Source organism: Protopterus annectens, chromosome 8.part0, assembly GCF_019279795.1.
Source record: "Protopterus annectens isolate FY-2018-M chromosome 8.part0, PAN1.0, whole genome shotgun sequence".
NCBI classification, from domain to species: domain Eukaryota; kingdom Metazoa; phylum Chordata; order Ceratodontiformes; family Protopteridae; genus Protopterus; species Protopterus annectens.
The window spans coordinates 1,031,058,209-1,031,085,398 of record NC_056741.1 but is presented as its reverse complement, the minus strand read 5'-3'; the positions used below and the strand labels follow the sequence as shown (position 1 = coordinate 1,031,085,398).

Sequence of the window (27,190 nt, the reverse complement as noted above, 5' to 3'; positions counted from 1 at the left end):
GCTTGCTGTATCTTTTCATGCACAGGCTTCAAAAAGAGTTGCCAAGACATGTGTGCTGAATAATCGTTCGAAATCCAAAATGTAATATGCAGGAACAGGGCTAATTATAGGCCCCTCTTAAAGTATATTACTGTTCAAACAGTTGTCTAAGTGCCCCCCCCCCACCATGCACCCAGTTGACCTGTTCGTTCTTGTAGTAGGGTGGTGGGCATTAGGCCTGTCCTTTTTATTCTTCATTGGAGGTGAGAGTCTGGTCTTTGTGCCAGTTTGGATCTACCATGGACTTGTCTTATCCCCACTCCATTGGCAGTCTATGAGTTCCATTTTAGCGGCTTTGTGGTGCATGTGTGCTTTCGCACATGTGCAACCATCCAACCATGTGGCACACAGCATTCTGGGTGGGCATTCCGGGTTTGGTATGCTGTCGAAAAAACACCAGTATTTTTATAGCTGTTAAGAAAATAAAGCAGTTAGGACACACTGAAACAGGCTGCACGGTAAAATTGTTTTATTAACTTGAACAGAAGCGCTTTTGTCCTGCCACAGTGCTGGACTTTTTCAAGTGAGTAAACAAACCACATCTCCTATCATTTAAGTGCCCGGGTTACTTCAAAAGGCACCATAGTTTCTTAACGATGCATCACTTAAAAACTATATGCATTCCACCCAAGTGAAACCATTCATTTCAGACTTAAAACCATGTTGTTCTTATAACCTAATTTAGTGACAACCTGCTCACAAAAAAGTATGTATAAAAATTGAAAAATTGCAAAACAGTAACATAATAACATTATAAAAAGGAAGTACAGCAGTATAATGTCATGTTAAACATTTGGCAGAGAAATGCATTTCAGCCCTACAATTTATTAGCTTTCTTTTTAAGGTAAAGTTTAATTGAAATATGGTCATTTAACCCTGGTGGGACAGTAGCATTCAGTTTAAACTGCCAGTATGTTTCTCTGTACCAAAGCCAATTCTCCCAACCCCCCCCCCCCGGTCCATCAGTATCTGCTCTAAAATCCCAAACAAAAACCCTGTGTGTGCTGGTTGTGCACAAGGATGCCTGTACAGAGCATTATTTACATTTTTATTCTTAATATTGTAAATGTGCTTATAGATATGTTTCCCCAATGTTCTTTCTGATTTGCTCACATAAAAACTGGGGCAATCATTCCATAAAGCCAGATAAACTATATACCTCTGATGTTACAATTGCCCCTCTTAAAGTATATTACACTCTGTTATTATCCAAGATGGTCTGTCCTTTTTCATAAATATATTTACAGTATGTACATCTGCCACATTTTATGGTTCCACTCTCCCTTATGATTTATCCCCTTCCTATTTCTTTCAAAACCTTTTTTTAGATTAATGCATATCTTAAACACAAACCTAGGATTTTCTCATATTTTCTCCACTATGTCTGTTAAATTTTAACATTTTCCAGTTGTTTCTAATTAAATCTTTAATCCCTTTCAAAGCATAATTGTATTCCAACACTAAAGCTTTTGTAAATCACTGTGACTTCCTTTTGGTTCAGGCAAAATTGGTTTTCCATTTGTATGGAATTGGCCAAGGGTAGTTACCACAAGCTTCCTCACAGACTGGATCTACTCACTTGAATCAAGTAGAAGCCCCTGCCATCAACCAGCTTCAACTGACTGCCTGGATGATTCAGTTTGATGCCTTTTAGACACCTATTTCATGAGGATGTGCAGCAGGTACTGGAGGAGGCTAGAAGGCCTGCTATTAGAAAGTAATAAGCAGGGTTCTAGCAAGGATTTAGTACCTCTGGTACTCAAATATTTGTGAGAGTTACTGTCTTCTGGTCTCTCTCATGCTTCTTTCAGGGTTATTCTCGCTGCCATTTCAGCGTGTTTACTAATGGATCCTCCTTTTACTTGGTTTGTTGATAAACTGTTTATGAAAAGAGTTTTGCACACGAGACCTTGTAGATAGATTCCTCCCACCTTGGGGTCTCAGTTTTGTGCTGGAGAAACTGACTGCCACCATTTGAACAGTCATTACTTTAAAAGCTATCATCCTTTTTGCTCTGATGGCTGCAAGAAGAGTATTGGAGTTGAAAGCTCTTATGGTGGGGAAACCCTGTCTTTTTTTAACGACTCATTCATGCCTAAGGTAGTTTCTTCAGTTTTTCTTTTCTTTCATAATTATTACAGACTTTTTTCATTGGTAAGTATATCAAACTTTGGGATTTCAAAAGTGCAACAAATGAGGGGGACACAATACTGTCCCAGTGTGCGCACTAGCAATATGTCGTGAGCATGGGGCCAGAATATCTTCAAGCCTAATGGGATATTTGCAAATCTTTTGGACCCATGTCCTTTACAGACAGATGAAAGACACTGATTTTGAAAGGTCTTCTCTCTGCTACAGTGGGAGACATTGCTGGAGATTCCTCTTCTGAATGAGACAAACTATCTGAAAAGGAGCAGAAGGCTCAGAACGAGAAAAAGGTTAAAGTGGGGGAGATGACAGAGACTTTAATCAATCTCCCCATTCTTCTTTGGTTACAGAACTTGCTAGTATATCTCTGGTACACACATTCCAGTCTGCAAGCTGTTCTGATCAACCAGTTTTAAGATCTTTGCAAGTGGCTAACACGGAGCCTGTCCTAATTCCTCAAGTTTTTAGGGAATGACACATCTGTGAGCAGCAAGTCCTCAGAGAGGGAGTTCTCCAGGTCTGTAGGCTTAAGACCATCCTCAGTCTTATCTTTCAGATCAGCCAGGTCTACCAAAAGTATAGTCAACATAGATTGAGATTAAATGATTGGGGCATTCATGAAGGAACAGGCAGACTTGGGTGTCACCCCCCCTCACACACACACCTAGGGAGGATAAGCTAGGCCTACAAAATCCCATATTTATTTCTTCTTCCCGGCACCCATCTTTGTACCAGTGGTTTTGATGTCTAACCAGTTCTGATTCTCATCTATTGATGGAACCCACCCTGTTGACACTATCCATGCATCTGATGCACTGTGCTCTGAAGCTGACCGTCTCTTGGTGCTGAATGGTCAAAAATGATGCTTTGGTTCTGATCTGGTTCGGGTCCATTTGCAGTGTTGGGGTCCTCAGTGCTGACTCATTGGCTCCGTTCTCCATCTCTGAGCAGAACTTCCCTTAGGCATTTAAGATGTGTCATTCTGTTCCTTCTGTTTTTTTTCTCTTTGAAGGCCAAAATGGATCTGGCTGGTGCATCCTTGTTGTAATCTGGGTTCACATTGGTATTCTAGTTTTTTAAAAGAATCACCACCTGTCGATATATACAGGAAAGGATGCTTCCCCCAATTTCTGGTTACCCTGTGTCACTGGTCCAACAAGAGTCTTTTGAGAGCATGTTTTTTTTTCTTTTTATAAACATCTTTATTTAATCACAACGAAAACAGTTACACAAGTACGTGTACATTAATATTAAACCAACCATGGTATCATTTTTCATGCAGTGTACACATACATGTAAAATTACTTTTCACTCAAGACATGTAAAATTACTTTTCACTCAAGACATAAATTGTTCATTTCCTTTCCTCTGCTCCTTCTCATGAATATTCTGCATTCATTGTTCTGAGAGATTCCATTTAATCCTGTGTAATTTACTGTGTCCTTTTTCTAATGATCCTTTTTATTTCTTTTATTTGCTTTACATCATTCATTACTTCAGCTAGTTTGTTTAGATTTTTATTACCAATTTGTAGCAATTGCTTTTTTGTTTGGCATCCAGTAGAATTAAACTTAGTAAGGCCTTACAATGCTTAGGCAATTTGGAGCCTATGACCTGACTCAGAAGAATCATTTCCTTAGTTATGATTTGCTCCTCAACATTTCAGACAAAACACTCTGTAGATGATTTTTAAAATCGACTCATTATATTCCCAGAACACATTCCCAGTTACCCTTTTCTTTCCCATCATACCTTCGTAATTTGCCATCTTCTGGAGGAAAAATTCTCTGGTCTGCTTGGGATAAAAAAAATGTACATGCGCACACTTTCAAGCAAAACTCCTTAACCTTTTGGCCTTTGTTACAGACTTGGGAGTCCTACAGATGTCTTTCCAATGTTCCTTGGTAAATTGCCTCTTCAGTCTCTCTTCCCAATTTTTTCTAACCTCCACTGATTTGATTCTTATGTTTACAATGCGGTATTGTATATGCTCTGAGTTATCCCTTTTTAACAGCTGCTTCTGTTTCTAGACTGAGCAGAAAAAAAGGCTACAGCCAGTCTTTCACTTGGCATTCCCCTCTCTTATTCTTTGCCTATATTCTATCCGTTCTTGCTATGGAAGGCATTCTGTGATCTGCAGTCCATTGTTCGGTTTGGCCTCATCCTGCTTCATTACCTTTCTCTCCATAGTTATTTCCTACAAATATCTTAGTTCCTTTCTATTTTTCTCCAGTAATTCCAGCTGCTCCTTCCCTATTTTCTGTACCCTTATTTGCTTTCAGCTGTGTTAGTAAAGTCACTTTTTTTCCATTCCTCTATTATCTTTGTTCATAGAGTCCTTTGTGCTACTTTAATATTTTGGTTGATTGCTATTATTCTCCTTAAGGATCTGCATCTAAAATCCAACACACTCATTTCTCAACCCCCCCCCCCCCCGTTTCATTATACCCTTGCACTTTGATTTAGAACCTACTCTTTGTGTTATGTATATGAGCCTTAACTATGCAGCTGTAAAGTATCCATGCAAAGCATGTACTCCTAAATGACCTTGTTCTGTGGGGGTAATCATCTTATTCCATGTAACCTTTGCCTTCTTCCCCTCTCAACTATTTATTGTCCACAGCTTTTCCTCTGGTTGGTAAAAAATATGCATGACCAGAATATAACGTTAAATGGACTAAAAGCATTTTTCTTTGCTTATATCTTTCTATGCATGTCTGTAATCAGAAGTTTTCATACCTATCTGTCTATGGACATTGAAAGTACAAGCAAAGGCCTTTGAAAGGTAGTTACATCCAGCTAAAAATCTGGATGTTTAGTGACATAAAATTTGAATACCAAAAGCACATAACTCTTCCTTTTTCCAGTAGGAATGTGGGCTACTACTCAGAAATGTGTTTAAAAAACAAGAGTGACAAAGTGTGGGAGAAACTCCAGAAAAAAATTGTGGAAATTATAAACACATTGTCAGACAATGTAAAATCTATAGAATTCAATGAACTGTTTTGCAAAATTCCACCATGCAAGGTTAATTTTGCTTCTGAAAAAGGGATGTGTAAGATGTCATCTTTGTTTATTGTTGCCACTGGTGTGTTGGTCATGGTGTGTGGTTTTCTGTGAATTACATAGTTTCATAAATTGCATGTGATGAATGGAGTTTAGAAAATTGTTTGGGGTAAATAAAGATAAAACTTGAGACCGGACTCCAAAAACTAGGAAAGTCTTGTGCAGAGGTAGATCAGGCCTGAAAGTAGTAACAACTGAGAGATCTGTTTCTAGTTCTCAGCTTGTTTTTTGTTGTGCCTTGTTCAGTCTCTTAGAGATCTTTAGCTGTCATAAGACTTTTTTTTTTGTAATTCATACACTTAAGTACTTCATGTTGTGTACCCATAAATATGGGTATTGCTGATCCAGTTTGTGTGTAGGTTTGTGGTTTACAGTGTTAGCTTTTTTTTTTTTTTTTTTTTTTAAATCTTCATTAATTTTGCATCCAGGAAAGACAAACGTTGTCAAAATGGTCAACAAGACTGACATCCTTTTTTCTGGATTTATCAAAAACAAAATGCCTTCTGTAAATAAGGTAAACTTTTCTTGAGGTACTGTACCAGCTATATCCATGAATTTGTGAATCCCTTATTTTCTTTACCTGTGGCTGTAAAAATTTAAAATGGCTAACTCTTGTTTGGTTCCTGTGTTCAAACACAGCTTATTGATGAGGAACTGTCTTTGAGCTGACATCCTCAACCCAAGTACATTCTAACTCTGAGTGCCTTGAACCCACTCTTCAAGTTAGCAGAGACACATCCACCCCCTCCGGTTTACAGGACGTTTTCATGCAAATGGAGGTACATTGATTCCCCCTTGGAATTGCTTTCACAAGACACAGACCTCAATGAAAGGGAAGGATCTCTCCAGCAGTCAACTCCCAATCCCCCCAAGTGGATTTCACCTTTGGAGAGATCATGGAAATTGTGCGTTAGAGGGGGGACTTGATCCACCAACTCCCTTTCCCAAAATGAGGAAGTGGTGTTTGAGCTTTGCTGAGTTGGCCCTTCTTTTTCCTTGGTGCTCCCTTTGGCTGACTGTCACACCAGCTTTATGTCAGAGAGGGCATGGAGTGAACTGATGTGCTGGAACCAATCCTTCTCAAGTCAGTTAAGATCCTGAGACTCCCAAAGGACATACCTTATTGAAGCGAGGGTTATCATGACTGATTTTGTACTTTTAAGCAGGCACTAAAAGGGGACATCAGTGGAAAGCTTCACAGTGCATCCTCCTAAAGGGAAATCTAGGTTAAAGGGCCATTTTGGAAAGCAGGCTTGCATCTCTGGAACATTTTCCCTGATGGAGTTACATTGCTACTGATATGACCACCCTCCATAGGGATCTGGCAGAACAGACTTTGCATTTCTTTTATAGATCACCTACTCCGGACACCAGAAAACAGGACAAAGCTCAACTGTATCTTGTTCATTACAGGCTTATAAATCCAGCTACTACATAATGCAGCTGGTGAAATGGCTAGGGCAGCACTGTATTGCTGGTCTCCATTTCTAATTTTTGTAGGAATTTTTAAAAATATTTATTACTATTGATAATCTCTCTTTGATCCTGAAGTTAAAGGTAGCTTGGTGGAGAGTGAAAAAGAGGGAAAAATGTTTGCCATTGGTGTCTGCTTTGAAACCCTCTAAGGTACTATGTGAGGAACCAGTAGGGTGGCAAGGGTCTCTGGTTTAAAACGTCCTGGCATTCGTTCTTTGACTTCTGTTCAGATGGTCCCCAGAGGCGGTGGCAGATGGGGTGTGTCAAACCATTGGTTCAGGGCTCCCTTCTTTGGAAAATCTTATCGGCACCCCTGAATTGGGTGCCAGTGTTTCCATCTAGGAGGCAGTCAGAGATATTCTCCCTTTTCTCTCGGATGCTTGGTTGCCCATCATGAGGGGCAGCTGGGTGAAGGAAAACATATCCAGAAGCTACATTATACCATTCATTTTCACCAAACAAAATATGCTGCCTCTTCCAGACATTTCACAGTGGCAAAAATGGGTAGCAGTTGAGTTTTCTCAACTCCTGCAAAAAAGCAATCCAAGAGGTCCCACCAGACCAGAAAGGATCTGAAGCTTACTTGAAATTCATTTTAGTATCAGAAAAGACAGAGGACCTCAGGCCCATTCTAGACATCAGCAGGCTAAATGTTCACATAAAGAAGACAAATTTCCAGATGGTCATGGTGTAGTCCATCCTTCCACTCCTACATGAAGGGGATTGGATGTGCTGAGTAGACTTTCAGGATGTTTATCTACCTATCAGGATTGAAACGCAATCCGTAAGGTACCTCTGCTTTTGCCTTAGGAGCTAGTCATTACCAGTTCTGATCCACTGCCCTTTGGTCTGACTACATCCCCTCCCCTCCACTAGTTAAGTGCATGGCAGTAGTTTCAGCACATCTTAGGCTGTAAGGAGTTCTGGGTGCTCCTATATCTCAATGATTGGCTCCTGGGTGTAAGTAGAAGACAGCTTTTCTCATTTTAGCAAGAGACAACTTGCTTCATTTTTGTCGATCAGTTGGCATTTCAGTAAGCTTAATAAAATTCATTTTGGAATCTTCATAGTCTTGGTTTTCATAGACTCGTTTAGACACTACAACAAGAATAGCAGTACTCCCAGAACAAAGGCTGATCTCTTTCAAGTAACAAATCCTAAATTTCCTGTGATAAAACTCTTCCCCCAGCTTCCATAGTATTGCATACTGTGTGCATGCTGGCATCCACCATAACACTACACCTTCATGTTAGATGTCACATGAGAGTTTTACAGTGGGCGATAGTATACAGTTGTCCCAGTTCACTGACTCATTGTAGTCTCCTACCAAGCTGTCCACTGTTTGCAGAAACCATCTAAAGTGGTGGATATAACCTCCCCTCATAAAGGATGACTGTCCATTTGTTCTTTCCTTCTTATGAGCCACGTTTACCATGGATGCTTCCTCTCTGGGGCAGTAGTGTATTAGGAAGGGAGGAGACAGTCCAAGGAATGTCAAAACAGGAGGTTTGCCTTCATGTTAATGTTGTGGAAATGAGGGCAGTTGTAGCAATGCAAGCACTTCAGGACTTCCTTTCTCAGGGTGTGATATCCATTAGTACAGACAATAAATCAGTAGTGTGGTATATCAATAAGCGAGCAAGAACCTGATCAAGGAAACGCACTGAACATAACATCACTTTGGGGAGGGGGTGGCATGTACTAGATAGATTTGTTTGTACTTGGTACAACAACTAATTAAGTTGGTTTCATACCACAGCTTATTAAAAAAAGAAAAACCTTTTAATTAATTTTCCGTACTTAAGGTCTTGCTAAAACTAACTTGCTGAATCTTGGTAGATGTCTGGTAATTGAGATGGTCATGATTCATTGCTTTCCTTCAGATGGCCAGACAGCTTTCTTTAGTTGCTCACATTTTAGTCACTGCCGGTTGAAGCAAGTGAGATATCCTTGAATTGTAATCAAATTATGGGAACCATATGGGTTGGCCCCCTAATGTTCTTGTGGCAGATTATAGAAGTAGATTGCCAGGCCTTCTTCAGCACATATACTGCTGCTGCCCAGTTGTGCCCCAGCCAAGTTTCGAACCTAGGTTTACCAGTTGGTAATTGTGCGTCTTAACTGGGTCTATTTCAGAACACCAAAGAGGTGTTTAATCGAACACCTCTTCAGCAACACATAGAGCGAATGCACTAAAGCGCGAACGCTCAGAACTCCAATTTCTTTCCCTGGGAAAGAAATCAGTAGCACAAACACTCACACTTTCAAATATAATGTGGGGGGCTTCACCCCCCACCCCCTAACTAAATATACCAACTCCGAGATCGCACTACAGTAGGGAAAGGGACAAACACAAGGGATGGCCAAACGATTTCTTTCCCAGGGGAAGAAGTCGCTGTTTTGAGTGTTTGCAGTTTAGTGTGTTCGCCCTTTGTGTGTTGCTGAAGAGGGATTCGATAAACGCCTCTTCGGTGTTCTGATCTAGACCCATCTTAACCTATGTGCGATTGGACTGGGGTTAATGCTGTCTTAGCAATTTACAAAAAGGTTTTCCATACAAGATTTTAGGTATTGTACTATAGTCCATGGATGATTTTTGAAAATCCGTGGTTCCTCTTTCTCCACACTATGTACGAAAATTGTCTAGTACCAGTTATCTTAATTATTTTGTTTGCACCCTTAAGAATAATTTACGTGTGCACTTGTATTCTCTTCACATAGTGTTTAAATATTTTGTATCTCAGTGTAGTTTATTTGTACTGTTATCACCGAAGTGCATTTGGGTACTTTTTCTGTTTTTCATTCTTTAGACTTCAGTTTTCTACAAAATGTGTTGTCAAAAGAGTGCTGCATGTAAAACTCCCTCTTTGTCCAGTATCTCAAGTCCACGATATGTCTGGCATAGAAACTAATCTTGAACTCCTTTTGAACCATTAGCTTCAGTGGATCTCTGAATACCTTTTCATAGACTGTCTTGTTCACAGTAGCAATTGTCTTAATTTGAAAGATATCACCTTTTTTGAATTGACGTATAAACATTGTGCATTGTAGTCATCTTGTACATTATATTTGCTTTGACACCTGAAGGAGCCATTAAGTTTGACTTATCTGCCCTTTAAGTGCTTTTAATTTTACCTGTTCACCTGACCATCCCTACCTTAGGCCTCATTCTTTTCATCTGCTCTGTGTCCTCTTGAATGCTTGTGTGGTTCCCTGTCCATTACCCTTTGTAGTAGCCCATTCCTTAGTTCCACAATCCTTTGTATGGAGAAGCTGGTTCCTATAGTCTTCTGTCTATGCTCCCTTCTGTCCTATCTGTTCAGTGTGCTGCTTTCATCTTCTACTGACATTTATTTGTTTGCCAGTATGGTCCGTTGGGCCACTAGGAGCCCATTTTCATTGGAGTCCTGGGGAGAAAAGCTCCAGTCAATTGAACAAACAAATACAAGTTACTTAGAAAACATGTTATAACAATCTATAGTACAGTAATACAGGTAATAAATGGCATTAGTGAAATGCAAAAGCAGGTAATCTTTAAATAAGAAAAGTGTTTCACAATCATTTATATACAAAATCTGTTGATTGTAACCGATGCTTATAAAAGTCGTATACATTCATATTTATATATATATTTATCATATGTGCAAGTAGCATTCCCCTTCTCTCTTTTAGTCTGTAGTGGGAAGAGCTCCTGCTCCTCTAGTATTTTGCCATCTAATTTCTCCTCCATCCTGTGCACCTTTTTGGTGGCCTTTCTCCAAATTTCTTTAGCAGGTTGAGGTTCCTTTTCTTCTGTGGCTTCCGTAACAGCATGCAGAATGCAGAGTGACATGCTGCCTTTGAGTTGAAAGCATTATATTTTTGCTTCCAGAGTCGGTTAGCCTGAAAATGCTGCTAATCTTGCAGTTTGCTGCTGCTACTGACCTGTTATGATTTTGATGGTTCGGTCCAGGTGCAGTCTGCATTCCCCAGCTCCTTTTGGTACTCTCAGCAAAGAAAATAACACCAGCTACCTGATAAAGAACCAGCTCACACAAAACAATTGGATATAAAGAAAAACAGGCTGAGCCAGTCACCATGGCTGATATAAATCCACTTTAATTGTAGAGACAGAAAGTAAGTGATTTCACAATCCTCTCGACCGCTTCATCAGACTCAAAAAAAAATCCTTTCGTACACCTACTTTTATACACTCAGTAATCAATTAAACATTAATTATTCAATTATGCATGCTAAAGCTTCATATAAGGACTTCATTTAAAAAGTGGTAAAAAGTATAGCAAAAAATACATTTGTCAGATAATAACTCATTAATGCTTAAGTGTCCTAGCTTTTAGAAAGGGTTTCAGGGACACTGCTTCATTAATCCCTGGAGAGGTATGTGCATTCAGTACGAGTATCCATCTTTGCTCTGCAAGTTGAGTCCTGTTTATGTTTTCACCCCTCATTCCTTCCTGCAGAATCTCTAGAACAATAAATTTAAAGGAATGCTGTCTGCCCTTAGTTTCTACATGCTTAAAAAGAGCATTTGTTTCCTTTTTATTATAGATATCTCTGTAGTGCTCCTGTATGCATTCCTTTAGCATACGATTAGTCTTTCCTACATAGTAAGCATTGCATATTATGCAGAAAGCAAAATACACTATTTTTTGTTCTGCAGTCAGCATACTGCCTGGCTTGTAATTTAAAGTGCAGATCAGGGTGGATATATGTGGTACATGAATGAATATACCTGCATGCTGAACAGTTCCTGCACATATAAGTGCCTTTTCTTTCAGATAAATTGTTCAGTCTATTACTCTTGTTGCCATAGCACAGTTGACATTTAAGGGACCTCTTATTTTTAAAAGCAAAACTAGGTGCATCTTCTATAAAACCATCCAGGTCTCTAATAGTTTTCAAGATGTTCCAATTTCTTTTAAATACTTCACAAAAAATACTAATGTCACTGCTAAAAGTAAGGGGGAATCTTAAGTTTACCATCATTACTGCCATTCACCTGTGGTGTATTATTGGCTCCCTCGGAAATAAAGGGTCTACCTCTGGTGTTTCTTTCTCTCCATTTCAACTACATATTTATCATACATATCACCAGGATACCGTCTCTCTAAAAAGTCTTCTTTAAGCTTATCTAATGCTGCCTTAAGCTGTGATTAATCATTATGTAGTCTCATCAGCCTAAGGATTTGCCCTTTCACTACATTTTTACCTACAAATTTTGGATGCATGCTGTCTTTATGTAGCAAAGCATTTTTCCTCGTGGGTTTCCTGTGAATACTTGTCTGAATCCCTAGAATATCTGATTTCTTTAGTTTAACATCAAGGAATTCTATCTTTTCCTGTGAAAATATAACGGTAAATTTCAAGAAAGAGGTAGTGTCATGCAGATATTCAATAAATGAAATAAGTTCATTTTGTGTACCTTTCCATAGAAAAAACATGCCATCAACAAAACAAGTGTACCAAATTAAGTTGTTCCTAAATTCCTCTTTCTCCAGGAATGATTCACATTCCCATTGAACCAATACAAGATTGACATAGCTGTTGGCACACAGAGTGCCCATTGCTTCGCCAGTCTTTTGAAGGTACATCAAGTCTCCAAAACTAAACAGGTTATTTTCTAGGATAATCGCAAGTAGAGAGCATATCAACCTGATCTTTTCATTGGTAAAAACACTTTTAGAATGCAGCAGGCTTCTGATGTTTTCAACACCCCAGGCATTGGGTATGACTGTAAATAGAGAGACTATATCTAGTGTAACAAAATAAAATGTTTCAGTTAGGCCTTTAGTCTTGCTATATAGTAACTCTAGAAATATTCTAGTGTCTTTCAACACACTACTACATGTCTCTAGCACAGGATGCAGATATTTTTCCGCATAAATAGACAGGGGCTCTGTAGCCCATCCCTTGCCTGAGACTATAGGTAGAGTCCTCAAGTTCTTATGTACTTTAGGTAATCTGTATATAGCTGGAAGTACTGGATTTTCAATAGTAAAGTACTTAAATAAATCTTCTGTAATCATCCCATTAACTAAAAGATCAAGCAACATAGCAGAGATTCTGTCTATTATTCCCTTAGCTTGCATTCGGGTTATTGTTTGATATGTATTCTCTTCCTCTAATAGTAATCTCATTTGTGTCATATATTGATCTTTGTCCAACACCATGATGCCCCCACCTTTATCAGCTGGCCTTATTTCAATAGACTCTAAGGTTCTCAATTCAGATAGTGCCTCATTCTCTGTTTTACTTAAATTATACCACTTAACTACAGTACCTTCATCAAAGATTTTTCTAATTTCATTCTCACAGACAGAAACAAATGTGTCCACTATCGGATGTGTTTTAGGTACAAAAGTACTTGGTTTAGTGAAGGCATGCATCACATTATCAGTATTTTTAAACATGGTCTTAAGAGTCAGCGTTCTAGCGAACAGTCTTAACTCCTGTAGGATATCAACCATATCTGTCTTTTGCGATGGAATAAAAGCTTTGCTTTTAAAAATAAGAGGTCCCTTAAATGTCAACTGTGCTATGGCAACAAGAGTAATAGACTGAACAATTTATCTATAAGAAAAGGCACTTATATGTGCAGGAACTGTTCAGCATGCAGGTGTTCATGTACCACATGTATCCACCCTGATAATGCACTTTGAATTACAAGCTAGGCAGTATGCTGACTGCAGAACAAAAAATATAGTGTATTTTGCTTTATGCGTAATATGCAATGCTTACTATGTAGGAAAGACTAATCGTATGCTAAAGGAACGCATACAGGAGCACTACAGAGATATTTCTAATAAAAAGGAAACAAATGCTCTTTTTAAGCATGTAGAAACTAAGGGCAGACAGCATTCCTTTAAATTTATTGTTCTAGAGATTCTGTAGGAAGGAATTGAGGGGTGGGGACATAACAAACAGGACTGAGCTTGCAGAGCAAAAATGGATACTCAGATTGAATGCACATACCTCTCCAGGGATTAATGAGGCAGTGTCCCTGAAACCCTTTCTCAAAGCTAGGACACTTGAGCATTAATGAGTTATCGGACAAATGTATTTTTTGCTATACTTTTTACTACTTTTTAAATGAAGTCCTTATATGAAGTTTTAGCATGCATAATTGAATAATTGATTTTAATTAATGTTTTAATTGATTATTGAGTGTATAAAAGTAGGTGTATGAAATGATTTTATTTGAGTCTGGTGAAGCGGTCAAGAGGATCATGAAAGTGCTTACTTTTTGTCTCTGCAATTAAAGTGGATTTATATCAGCGTCAGCCTGTTTTTCTTTGTATCCTTGGTACGCTGTTGCCTTCATCTCCACTCCAAGCTGTTGCTTCACACTAGGGTTGTTGTGACTTAAGTATAGTACTTTGTATTTTTCTGCACTTTGAAACAGTCTATTTAGCTTACGTTCTGTAGTTGGGGAGAGAGGCTTTGTGATTTGGATATGCCCATACATCTCTGGAATATTGCTGATAAGATTTTGTATGCTAAGAGAAACTAGAACACTTGTTTGATTTTTATGCAGAGTAATTTAAAGACTTCATGGGTTGAAGCAGTCCTTATCCAGATGCTTAATGTACTATTTTTTCTTCTGCTGTAATGTGCTCTGAGAGATTGTTCTACAACAGCAGCTTCCACATTTGCATATTTCAAGAATGATGGTCTTCTCTGGGTATACTATTGAGGTTGAAATATGGTCTGCAGTGCACATACTTAGTAAGCTTTGCTGGTTGTATGCTCACTCCAGAAGAGGAACTAAATTTTAAGATTAGTTTTGCAGACTTGTTAGGAGTGGCTTGCTACTTGAGGTTGTCTATTTTTCTACTGTTCTGCAATTAAAATATCAACGTTTTGCATGTAAGTGCAAAAGAATCACTGTGTTGCATTAAAGAACATTTATACTCTGGAAATAGACTGAGGAGTTTTGGAATTTGGAATAATATCTTGCGTCACTGTTCCATGTTCACAAAGGTCTGTTGCAGTGCATACTTTATACAGCTGCATTTTCGCTAATCTCAAAAATCTTATTGCATTTACTTGAAAAGTTAATGTTTGTGACAGAATGAACATGCATTTTGATTTGCATTCATTATCATTTAACGTATACCTTTTTTCTCTCTCTTTCTCCTGTCTTAATATATGTATAAAGCTTGTGAAGATGGCCAAACGGCTGAAGAAAGAGAAAGTAAATGTTGACATTGTGAACTTTGGTGAGGAGGTCAGTAATGTATAGTGTGTGGTCTGGTGAAGATTCTAAGTCAAATTTTTTTAACACTGTGCAGCACAATGTGTACTTACTCCAGTGGTACTGTCTGTTCTTCAGTGGCAAGTGTATGGAATTCAGAATGAATTGGTCCAACTTAATTAGTTGCATAAAAGTTTTTTGATTTATTTATTTTTCTTTATACTTTTGCCTCCCTTTGCTCCAAACATTGGTCCTCCTTCCAAGTGAGTCCCATGTATATTTATAACTTGAAAGTAGCAGTGGACAATGCTGTCATCCCTGTCGGAATGGAGGCTAGTGTTTCCCAGCCATCCACATACCATCAGCTATCTCTTGTGTAGAGAATTTCTATATTAAGCCCTAACCTTGACCCCCCCTACCCCTAGAGGCTGATATGGAGTTGACTACCTCACCACAGGGACCTCTGTCGTGTCCTCCTTAGTTTGTATGCGCCGTAACCAAGAGTTACCATTGCTAGCTTGGCAGGCTGAGCTTATATCACCAGGCTGTGTTGCATTACTGATGCCAGCAAGCCTATGTTTGGTTGGTTACAGGTGCAGTCAGTGCCTTGAAACTACCAGTCTTCAAACAGGTAACTGCCGCTGACATCCTCACTCCATCTCCTGGCTTATCTGGCTCTCTGATGTTATACCTCCATGCCACAGAGATGGGCCGTTTTGATTTATTTTTAATTCAAAATGCAGGTATATTGGCGAAGAAGAATGTAGGAAATTGTTTTGAGTTCTGAGTTAAAGTAATGTAAAGAAATTTCCAGTGCATTAGATAAATGCCAGGGGTCTACTCCCAGGGTTCTGAATGGAGAATTTTAAGTATTTACTGTTACAAGACTGAGCTAGTGCTTTAACAACGTTGACAGATCAAACAGCAATGTGTAAGAAGGTGACATTTTGGCTGATGTTTGCATGACTTGTATGACTCTCTGCAAGCTTCTGAGCATTTGTAAAGCTGCATTTTTCTGAAGCAGATTTTGTGCTCATCTTAAAGGTCACTGTTGCAGTATGATTCCTTACCCATGGAAACTAGCTGCAGGCAGATGTCTGTCCTTTCTCTCCGACTTCCTGAGCTTTACAGATGTCTCCAGAGCAGAGGTGCTCTTATTGTTTGAGGATGTTGATGTTGATTTATGGCTAGGAGGGAAAGCAGCCTGCTCCAGTTTAACCTTTTTTTTTTTTTTTTTTTTGGGTGAAGCAGTCTGTCAGTTGTCTGTTCATTGGTTGCTTCCAGGTAGCTTCCAGAGAACAGTAAGCACCTAGTTTGGGAAGCGGTTTTGTGAGTTCCCCCTCGATTATTAAATTGTCTTTAGATTGCTGTGTGTTGCTGTTCTCAGAGCTCTATGAAATCCCTAGAAAAACTTAAGTGGGTCTAAAACAAGTAAGTGGGCCTGTGGAAGGCATGTGTGTTAGTATTACCACTTCTACCCGACTGTCCATGCTTCACTTTTGTTGGCTATTTGTAACTTCTCATGCTCAGACCAGAATTTGCATGAACTTTGAACCTACTGTGTAACACTGCTAACACCAGTTTGTGTGCCGTTATCCCAGCTAACAAATAACCTCTCCGCAGAAGTCTGCAACAATACAAACTCCGTACATTAGTGTACTAAACCAGTAGGCCCCAGCAACTGTTCTTTTGCCTTTCACTATTTCAGAAGTGGGGGTAAAACCAAATAAGCAGCAGCCATCAACAGATCCCTTTAAGAAAATAGTTTCCGAAACAAGTTACACTCTGCTACCTAACATGCTACAGTTTCTAGGTAGTTGACCTGCAGATGTGTCGAAAGTGTAGTAGACAAATATTTGAAAATACTCTGCTTGAAATTATTCTGCCTGAAATATCTTGTTGATATTGTGCCCAAAGTTATAATCCACCATAAATTATGCATTTCCTTTTTCTTCCTATCCCCCTATTTTCTTTTTCTGTCTTTCAACCCTATCAGTAAGTAATATACTTTCTCTTTCTGTCTTCACTTTTCAGCCACTATGCTGCTATAACGTTTTTTCACACCACTTTGCCCTTTTATTTTTTTATCTTCTCTTACTTGTTATGTTTAATACCTAAACGTTTTAACATACCCTTACTAATCTTTTCCTAGTTACTGTTGCACTACCTCCCTACTCCTCCTTTCAAACCTTTACAGTAAAAAACACCACTTTGCCCTTTTATTTTTTTATCTTCTCTTACTTGTTATGTTTAATACCTAAACGTTTTAACATACCCTTACTAATCTTTTCCTAGTTACTGTTGCACTACCTCCCTACTCCTCCTTTCAAACCTTTACAGTAAAAAAACTAAGGGTAATGCTGCTCAATGCCAGAAGTCTCAATCTCAAGATGCACGCACTCGAGGCCCTTCTCAGTATGGAGAACATCGATGTCTGTGCTGTGACAGAAACCTGGTTCAAGGCTCCTGAGAGCACCCCAGCACTAGCAGGTTTCACCTCATATCATGCGTTCCGGCCCCAAAATCCGGACAACACCAAGAAAGGAGGGGGGGTGTCCATATTCATAAAGGACACCCACACCTCAAGGTTGGTGGCAACGCACGATGCATCGGAGACCATCCAGGTGCAATTAACCATAGGCAAGACTGCTCTGCAATATGTAGCATGTTACAGGCCACCCTCTCAAACACAGGAACCTCACATGGCCTTCCTGAAAACAATGGAGGGGATAAATGTATCTCCAAACACCATCATACTAGGTGACTTTAGCTACCCTAATATAGACTGGGAACACTACTCAAGCCCAAACACTCTAGCCCAAAGGTTCCTGGAGTTCATAAACTCAAATGCCATGGAACAACTAGTCACCATCCCCACAAGAGGAGAAAACATACTTGATCTCATCATCACGAACATGGGATCACAATGTTCAACACCGGAAGTATACCCCTCACTGGTGAGATCAGATCATAAACTAATCTCGCTGGAGGTCCTCATCCCGCCCCCACCTGAAATAAAAAGACCACAGTGAAAAACTTCTCAAAAGCCGACTTCACACTTCTAAAAACTAGTGTGGTCTCCTTTAAGGCCCCTGAGCCAGTGGTAAACATTACTCAAACCGCTGAATCACTTACAAATGCCTTCTATCAGCACCTACAGGACTGCATGGATCAGGCAATCCCAAACAAAACTAAGACTCTTTGTACCAAAGGCAATCGTCCAGTCTGGTGGACCCCAGCCATAAACAAGCTCTACAACAAAAGGAGGAAGCTACTACAAGATGGAGCAAAATCCTTGAAAGGTAAGACACCTTTGATCATTATAAGTAAAAAACTAAGAGCTCTCATAAAATCATCCAAGGCAAATTTTGAGAGAAAAATCGCCAAGGACTCAAAAGACAATCATAAGGCCTTCTTTAGCTATGTTAGAAACCTAGGAGGAAACTCCCAGATATGCTCAGAATTAGTTCAAAATGATGTGAAGATTACTGAACCTACACACATTGCCAACATACTGGCTGACAGGTTCAGTGCAAACTCCCCCCCCCTCCCCCTTCAAAAGGAGAGATATCTATACCAGAGGATTGTTGCCCCCCAAACATCTCCAACGCCCAGGTGAGAACTGCTCTCTCCAAAGCAAAAAACACAGCATCCATGGGACCGGATGGTGTCCCCGGCTGTGTGCTCCACGAACTCAATGAGGAATTAAACCCACAGTTAGGACAGCTGTTTAATCTTAGCCTCACCTCAGGATACGCCCAAGGAGTGGCGACGGCGACTGTGGTCCCACTTCACAAGGGCGGTGCCTCCACCGACCCTGGAAATTACCGTCCCATTAGCTTGACAAGCCTTATCTGCAAAGCCATGGAGAGGATCATAATGGAACTCATAAATAAAGACATAGGGAACTTGCAGACTTTGGATCCAACCCAGTTTGGCTTTGTCAAAGGCAGATCATGCCTTTTAAACTTGGTTGACTTTTTCGAGACAGTCACCAAGGCCATTGATGAGGGAAAGGCAGTCCATACAGCCTACCTTGACCTGGCAAAGGCCTTCACACAATACCCCACTCAGGTATCATCGAAAAACTCATCAGCTTGAATGTAAACCCATACATCACAAGATGGGTTGCAAACTGGCTAAGTGACAGAACCCACAGGGTCAGAGTTGCTGGAGCCATGTCAGACTCAAAGCCTGTCACAAGTGGTGTCCCACAGGGCTCAGTCCTGGGTCCACTCTTGTTCGGCATCTACTTTTCTGAAGTACAAGCAAACACAGGAGGGTTATGGCTGACAAAGTTTGCAGATGACTGCAAACTGGGCCATAGTCGAAAACACATCTGACACAGATATCCTTCAGAAGGGCCTCACAGAAACGGATAACTGGTGCCAGAGCCATGGCCTAAAGTTAAATGCCAAGAAATGCATAGTCATACCCTTCGGGAAAAACAAGGTTACCCCTAGCTACCATATAGGTGGCAATCCACTGAGCACAGAAGAAGTCATCAGGGATCTGGGGACCCAAGTTGACAGTAGCCTTCGCTTGACACTCATGTTGCTAAAGTGGTTAGGAAAACCTTCTACATTGCCCACCTGATCATGAAGGGATTCACATCTAGATCAAGGGAGGTCATCGTCCCCCTGTACTCATCACTCATTAGACCTATGATTGAGTACAATGCCCCATTCGGAATGTATCTGACCCGACACCTGCAGCAGCTGGAAAGGCCCCAAAAGTTCCTCACCAAAAGGATAAAGGGTCTCAAAAATATGTCTTATGCTGCCCGACTGAAAGAACTCCAGCTCTATTCAGTCTCATACCGCTTGCTCAAAGGTGACCTGTGCCTGACATATAAGGCCATGTCAAACCCTGATTTGATGAATATGCTTCACCTCAAAAAATCTAGATCCCTCAGAACCACAAGGGCGGGAGACTTAAACCTTGACACGGTTATTAATAAAATGTGCTGGAGGGACAGATTCATCACCCAGAGACTCCCTATGCTGTGGAACAAAATCCCGGTACATGTGAGGCAGAGCACCTCGCTGGCCTTGTTCAAGAGGAATCTTGACCAATGGATGGGGGATCGCAGATATACCCCAGGGATTACTTCAGTGTCACTGCTTGACAGAGGCACAGCAAAATAATAGGCATAGTTTTATTCAAACTAAAGGGGTGGCGAAAGCCAAATAACTATGGGCTAGGCTTATAAATGCCCTTGGGCAGATAGCCTAGTATGAACCTATGAACCTATGAACTGTTCCTATCTACATTATGGATTCAAAAGTGCTATTGAATACACCTTGATAAGTCGTATAATAATTTTGGCGCTTTGTGCCAAGAATATGTATTATATGTATATAGCAGTTCTGTCAGTAATTTACATGTATATATATATATATATATATATATATATATATATATATACAGTAACTGTCATTTTCTATTTACTACATAACCCATATAATTTGCTTCGTTAAAACTGTCTAATGCCTTCAGCTATGTATCTCTTTTAATAGTGGAGCTTTTCTCCCTGGGCCTCCACTGAAAATCTGTTCCTGACCTAGTGGACTTTCCTGATCAACAAATGTCAATCAAGCAGTAAGTAACCACTGATGTCAACTATTGGTGGTGTAAGTCTCTGTTGCTTGTTTTGCTTTAAAAAAAAAAAAAAAAAAGACTTTGTGCATGTCTTCTGGCATACACTGTGGTGTAAAAAGGTCCTTGCTAGCCCATGAACTCTGTTATCACAAAACTGATGGTGCTTTTTGTGTCTAGGAAGAACACCAGGTGTTCACATGCAAACAGTCTAGTGCTTTTGCAAAGAAAATTATCCTTCATTGAGCATAGACTGTATGTGCTTTTCTCAAACATATGTCTAATGGCTTTAATGCAAGAGACATTCACCTCATCAAAGAACCCTCTGCATGCATTCATAAACGAAATGTAGTTCTTAAGAAAGGGAGTAGAAACAGAAGGGAGTAGAAACAGAAGTGTATCTTGTTGAGGTCTGAGAATGTTGGATCACATGGTACATTGCTTTGTCTGCCCTGATCTCCTAAACTGATTCAGATGTTTCTGATTCTGTCCTGCCTCCTTTGAATGTGAACATTGGGAGTTCATCACAGTATGTCTGGCCAGCTTCTCATGCAGTATGCAAGACCTTTGCAGCAGACACCAGCTTTCATGCTGTCAGGATGGGATCCATCCTTTGCAAAATTTCCTTTGCTAGCCAAAGTGATTTCCCACCAGAGTATAACAACTGTAATGTAGGAGCTCCAGAGGGGCCTCTGTACATGCGGTTTTCTTACAGAACCCCTCCTCCAAGGGAGAACTTGTCTTTCTGTCCCCTCTACTGGTGTGTGCCCTGGCCCCTCCCACCTTTGACTGAAGAAAGATTGCAAAAGACTGTGTGATTATATGGCAATATGTGGCAGTCATTTAGTAGTCAGGGGGCCCAGACTTTCACATTGGGAATGGCCGTAAGGTAATAGAAAGGTGCAAGTCCCCTCTCCATTTCTTTAGATTAAGAAATGGACTTGAAAAATCTGGAATATTCATTGCAGAGCTTTTTTGGGCAGTGACACAAATGAGAAAGAAGGTATAGTGGTTGCCCCCCACATCAGAAGACATTGCCTTAAAAAGAAAAAAAAATAAGACTTATGACAGGACATTTAAAATGGTTTGCATAAAAAGTTCTTGACCCCATTTATTTTCTTTGTTATTCCAGATGTTTGAGAATACCTTGGACATGGTATCTTTGAAACCTGACTCAAGTCTCCATCTTCTAAAGTGCCAGACAAGTTTACAGAGTGCAAGACCACCTGCAAGTGTCTGCATAACAATCCAGCAGCTAATCCTTTGCTGTTATTCCTGAATGCTGATAGCAGATTCATACTGGCTGCATCACTCAGCTTTATATGTTATACCTCTGAGTAGGCGATATGCTACAGAGTAAAGCTGGAGATTTTTGAGACTGTCAGTGTAGGGCATCTGAGGCCAGTAATCCTCTTTGTGAGGTACTTATGTGGCCTTTCCAGCTGCTGCAGATGTCGCGAGTTACATTCCAAAAGGGGCATTGTACTCTATAATGGGTATAATGAGTGTCGAGTAGAGGGGAACAATGACCTCTCTTTTTCCTAGATGAGAACTTTTTTTGTGATGAGGTGTGCCACATAGGATTTTCTGACTACTGTGGCGATGTGATTTTCAAAGGAGAGACTACTGTCCACCTGGGTCCCCAGGTCTCTTATCACATATTTGGCGTTAGACTGCCGCCTCTGTGGTAGTTCATAACTACAGAGTTTTTACCAAAGGGGTTGACAGTGCACATTTTGGCATTGAGCTTGAGGCCATGGCTCTTGACACCAGGCATCTGTCTCAGTGAGACCCTTCTGTAGGATGTCCACATCATTTAGGGACTCCACTATGGCTCCTAGTTTGCAGTCACCTGCGAACTTAGTTAGCCAAAGACCTTCTGTTTTAGCCTGTACTTCAGAGAAGTAGATACCAAACAGGAGAGGTCCCAGGACTGAACCCTGTGGTACTCCACTTGTCACTGGTTTGAAGTCAGATTTGGAATCTGCAACTTTCACAGTGTGGGTTCTGTCAGTGAGCCAATTGGCAACCCATCTTGTGACGTAGGGATTTATACCTAGTTTAGTGAGTTTAGTTATAATTCCAGAATCGGGGATGGTGTCGAAAGCCTTGGCGAGGTCAAGATAGGCTGTGTGAACCACCTTACCCTTGTCTACAGCTTTGGTTACTGCCTCAAAGAAGTCGATCAGGTTCAGGAGGCAAGGTCTGCCTTTCACAAACCCAAACTGGGTGGGGTCCAGAGTTTGGAGGTTACCAATGTCTTTGTTTATGAGTTCCATGATGATATGTTCCATGGCTTTACAGACCAGGCTCGTCAGGCTAATAGGGCGATAGTTCCCGGGATCAATGGCGACTCCCCCTTTGTGGAGTGAGATAACTGTTGCTGTGCGCCATTCAGTGGGCACAAAGCCTGATGTGAGACTCTGAACATGATGCTTAGGTGGGGAAACCAGTTCATTCTGAAGTTTGTGTAAAATGCAGCCTGGAATGTTGTCCGGTCCCATGGATGCTGTGTTTTTTTTGGCTTTAGAGCGTGCAGCTTTTACCTGCGTAGTTGTGATTACAGGGACTCTGCATTCTTCCTGTATAGATATGGGCCCCTTAGGGAGTGAGAGGGGGGTAAAGTTAGCACTGAACCTATCTGCCAGGATGTTGGCAATATCAGTTGGTTCTGTTATTTTCGTGCCGTTGTGCTGTAACTCAGAGCAGATCTGGGTGTTGCCATCAAGATTCTTGACATAGCTATAGAATGCTTTGTGGTTGTCCCTAGACTCAGTGGCTGTTTTGTTTTCATAGCTAGCTTTGGAGGACCTTATAAGAGATCTCGGCTTCTTACTGAGGTTGACCAGGGAACTCGTACATTCATGGGATTTTACTCTTTTGGAACAGTTTCTTCCTTTTGTTGTAGGGTTTGTTTATGGCAGGGGACCACCAGATTGGCTTCCTTTCTATGGAGGATAGTGTCTTGGTTCTGTTTGGGATAGCACGATCCATGCACTCGTAAGTGCTTATATAGTGCATCTGTGTAGGATTACTAGTCGTAACTGTATTGTCCATCTGCATGGGTGTCATGAAGTTCGCCACTTCTGTCTTAAGCATGAAGTTGGCTTTGGAGAAATGTTTTACCGTGATTTCCTTAATTGGGGGGGTGAGGGCGGGATGTGGATATCTAGGTTGATTAGCTTATGGTTGGATCTGACCGAGGAGTTGACTTCAGGTGTGGAACAACGGTCACTCATGTTGGTAATGACTAGGTCTAGGATATTGTTGCCCCTGGTGGGGGTGTGGATAAGTTGATCCAGGACATTGGAATTTATGAATTCCAGAAAGCGTTGAGCGAAGGAGTTGGTACATGAGTAGTTTACCCAGTTAATGGCGGGGTAGTTGAAATCGCCCATTATTAAGGTGTTTGTTTGTACCCTAATATTTTCCAGTATTTCAAGAAAAGAGGAGTATGAATCCTGGGGCATGGTGGGGGATCTGTAGCAAGCTACAATTTGGATTGCAATTTTGCCCAGAGATAGTTGCACTTGGATAACCTCTGATGCATTATGCTGAGCAATTAGCCTGGAGGTGTGGATATCCTTAATGAATATGGACACACCTCCACCTTTGGTGTTTCGGTCCAGGTTAGGTGGCCGAAAAGTGTGGTATGAGTTATAGCCTGGTAATGCAGGGGTGTTCTCTGGAGCCTTGAATCAGGTCTCAGTCACTGCACAGATATCGATGTTTTCCATTTTAAGGAGTGCCTCGAGGGAGTGCATTTTGAAGTTTAGATTTCTAGCATTAAGTAGCATTACCCTCAGTTTTTGCTTGCTTGATGTTCTTCATGTTTCACTGTTGCAGTCATCACATTTGGGTTATCGGCTTGCAGTAGTCCTCAGTCAGCCCTGATTATCAAAGTCTTGGGTCCTGCACTGGTTGTGGTCTCATCTTCCATGATGTCAGGGGTATAAAGCAGAAACAGTTCGCAAGTGCCGGTCGGCCGACTCATGAAATTTTCGTTTTCGAGTTTCAGAACCGAAGTCTTCAACTAAGCTAAGATCCCCGTTGGGGAAACTTTTTCTTGCTCTAAACTGATGTCCGTAAAAGTTATGATTTTATTTCTTGTGGAAAGCAAATACCTCATAAGGATTTTCATTCGTACTGCATTCCTTGCTTAAGCCCTGACCATGACATACCTCGCTGCCAGTTTTGTGCCTTATTTAAACAACAAACTATTAGTCATTGGTTTATTTACACTTCTAAATATTTTGGTACTCTGTTCAGTTATTCAGGTATGGCTTCGGTAAGACACCCAACTACCGACATTCCGAAAAAACGCAAAGATAGACAGACCGCATAGGTCCAGAGCTGCCGACGATGCTTCTCCTAAGCTAGTCGCCAGTTCGCCGGTACTCAGTGAGGTGCCTTCGTGTAGCCTCTGATACCCGCTACTTCAGATTCGCAGGCCTCTACTGAGACCCATTTGGAGTCCGGTATGCCACGAGATGCTTCATCTGTGGAACCTGTGCATGCCTCTACCTTGGATGGGTCCGGAGCCACTGTACAGGCACCGGCCTCTGATGTTGTATTCAGGCCTACTGACTTGCATATTAAACCTGACGCCATCCTCTTCAAGGCCTAAAACTCGATCCATGCCTAGAAATTCAATGCCCAGACCTTATGGTCAGGCCTCTATGCCTAAAAAAACAAATAAGAATGGCTGAAGACCTTATTACTCTAATCAGGGGAAGCCACCTTTCCCCCTCTAAGAAACCTAGGACTGAGTTTGCTTATGATTCTTCTGATCATGAATCTGAAATTTCTGTTTCCTCTGATGACCAGGATTTATACTTATCTACCTATGAGGATTCTGATGCAGAGGACTGTATTCCCTCTGCTTCCCCTCCAGAGGATTTCTCTTTTGGTGAAACCTTGCATACTCTTAGGGAGCATTTTCACTGGGAAAGCCAGGATTACTCTTGACTTTAAAGAGAAGCTTAGGGATATCTTACTCCTGTCCCAACACAGACCTTTAGCTGTCCCCCCTGTACTGGACATTGTTGATGAAGCCTTCTCGGAATCTAGCTTGGCCCCTGACTCTCTACCTCCTGCTCCCAGAAAACCTGATAGATGTTACAGGGTTCCTGACTCACAAGTTCCTCTTTAAAAATCCTACTGTGGATCCTAAGACCTTTTCACAGGGACCCAAGGGCATTAAGGCTACTACTGCCAAAAATCCTACCCCCTCTGATAGAGATTCCAGGGCGCTGGATAGATGGGGTAAGAAGGTATACATTTCTGCAACCTTGGCCATTAGGGCCTTAAACTGCCAGTTTCATATGTTAAAGTATCAGCAGCATATTATTGGATTTCTTAAACAGAAAATGATGTTGATTCCTGACTGCTGAAAATAAAGATTTACAGGATTTAATGCATTCTGCTGAACAACAGGGCTGCTGTCACTGGGTCTGTACTTAGAAGGTATGCTTGGCTTAAGGAGCAATCTTTGCCAGATCATGTTAAAGCTAAATTGCTGGATGCTTCCTTAAACCATGACTGCCTGTTTGGCAACAAAGCAGAAATAGTACTTAAAAAGATGGAGGAAAAAGCTAAATCTATGCAAACTCTTGAAGATTTCCTGCAAGTACAGCCTCCCAGATTTAGTAGGCATTGGCCCTCTAAAAATTGGTCCTTTCCTGCCTCTTCCAGGCCTTCTCAGTCCAAACCCAGAACCAGCAGAACACCCAGGCTTCAGTCCCAAGGTACTCACAGGACTAAGCAGTGGGGGGCTCCCACTTCCAAAGCAGGGAGTGGTAAGACTCCCCCTATGGTAAACTGTCTCAATGACAACTTTAAATCTTCCAAGCCCTGCACAACTGACTCTTTCCTTTAGGGGGAAAGATTGCCCGGCAGTCAAAAGTTGGGAACTCATTACCCAGGACAAGTGGGTTTTAACTATAGTTTCCTAAGGATACAGATTCCACTTCCACTCCTTACCAGCACCAAACGGTTGGCCAGATCTACCCCCAAATCAGTGGGCAGAGGCTCAAAAGCAAATTCTCTCTTTCTCTTAAGCATCAAGGCTGTTCAACCTGTTCTTAAAGAGGAAAGGGGACAAGGTTTCTACTCAAGACTTTTCCTGGTGCCCAGAAAAGACAACTCCTGGCGTCCTATCCTGGACCTTTCTATCCTAAACACATTGTTTGTGATCCCAAAATTCAAGTTGCTCAGTCTTCATTAGCTGCTTCCTATGCTAGGCAAGGATACCTGATTGGCAACACTGGATTTAAAGGAAGCCTACCTGCACATCACAATAAGGGAATCTTGCAGAAGATACCTACGCTTCAAAGCAGGCTACATGCACTATCAGATGTTTATCGTGCATACAGCTGCAATCATTACAGATGGGTTCTCCTGCCATCAGGCGGGTCCTCGGTCGGCCGAATTCCAAAGTCTAGGTCCGGCGTTGGTTGTTGTCGCCTTCTTCCCTGACGTCAGAGCGACAGGGGTATATAAGACATAGCAGACGCCATTTTCTTCAGTCTTTTTTGCTGAGCGGTGCCTGAAGCAGAAGCAGTTCACAAGTGCCGGTTGGCCAGCTCCTGAAATTACGAAAATTTGGAAACCGAAGTCTTCTTTAAAGCTAAGTACCCCGTTGGGGAAACTTTTCTTGCCTCAGACCGA

At 41.0% G+C, this 27,190-nt stretch overlaps 1 protein-coding gene across 1 annotated transcript in view; it reads left to right on the top strand.

Annotated features, from left to right (window-relative positions):
• The window catches only part of PSMD4 (proteasome 26S subunit ubiquitin receptor, non-ATPase 4), a gene marked incomplete in the record, with an annotated part of 713,008 nt that overhangs the window by 256,191 nt on the left and 429,627 nt on the right, over window positions 1-27,190 (top strand). The window contains 1 exon segment of the mRNA XM_044080514.1: window positions 14,888-14,956. Coding sequence (XP_043936449.1) covers window positions 14,888-14,956 — 69 coding nt within the window.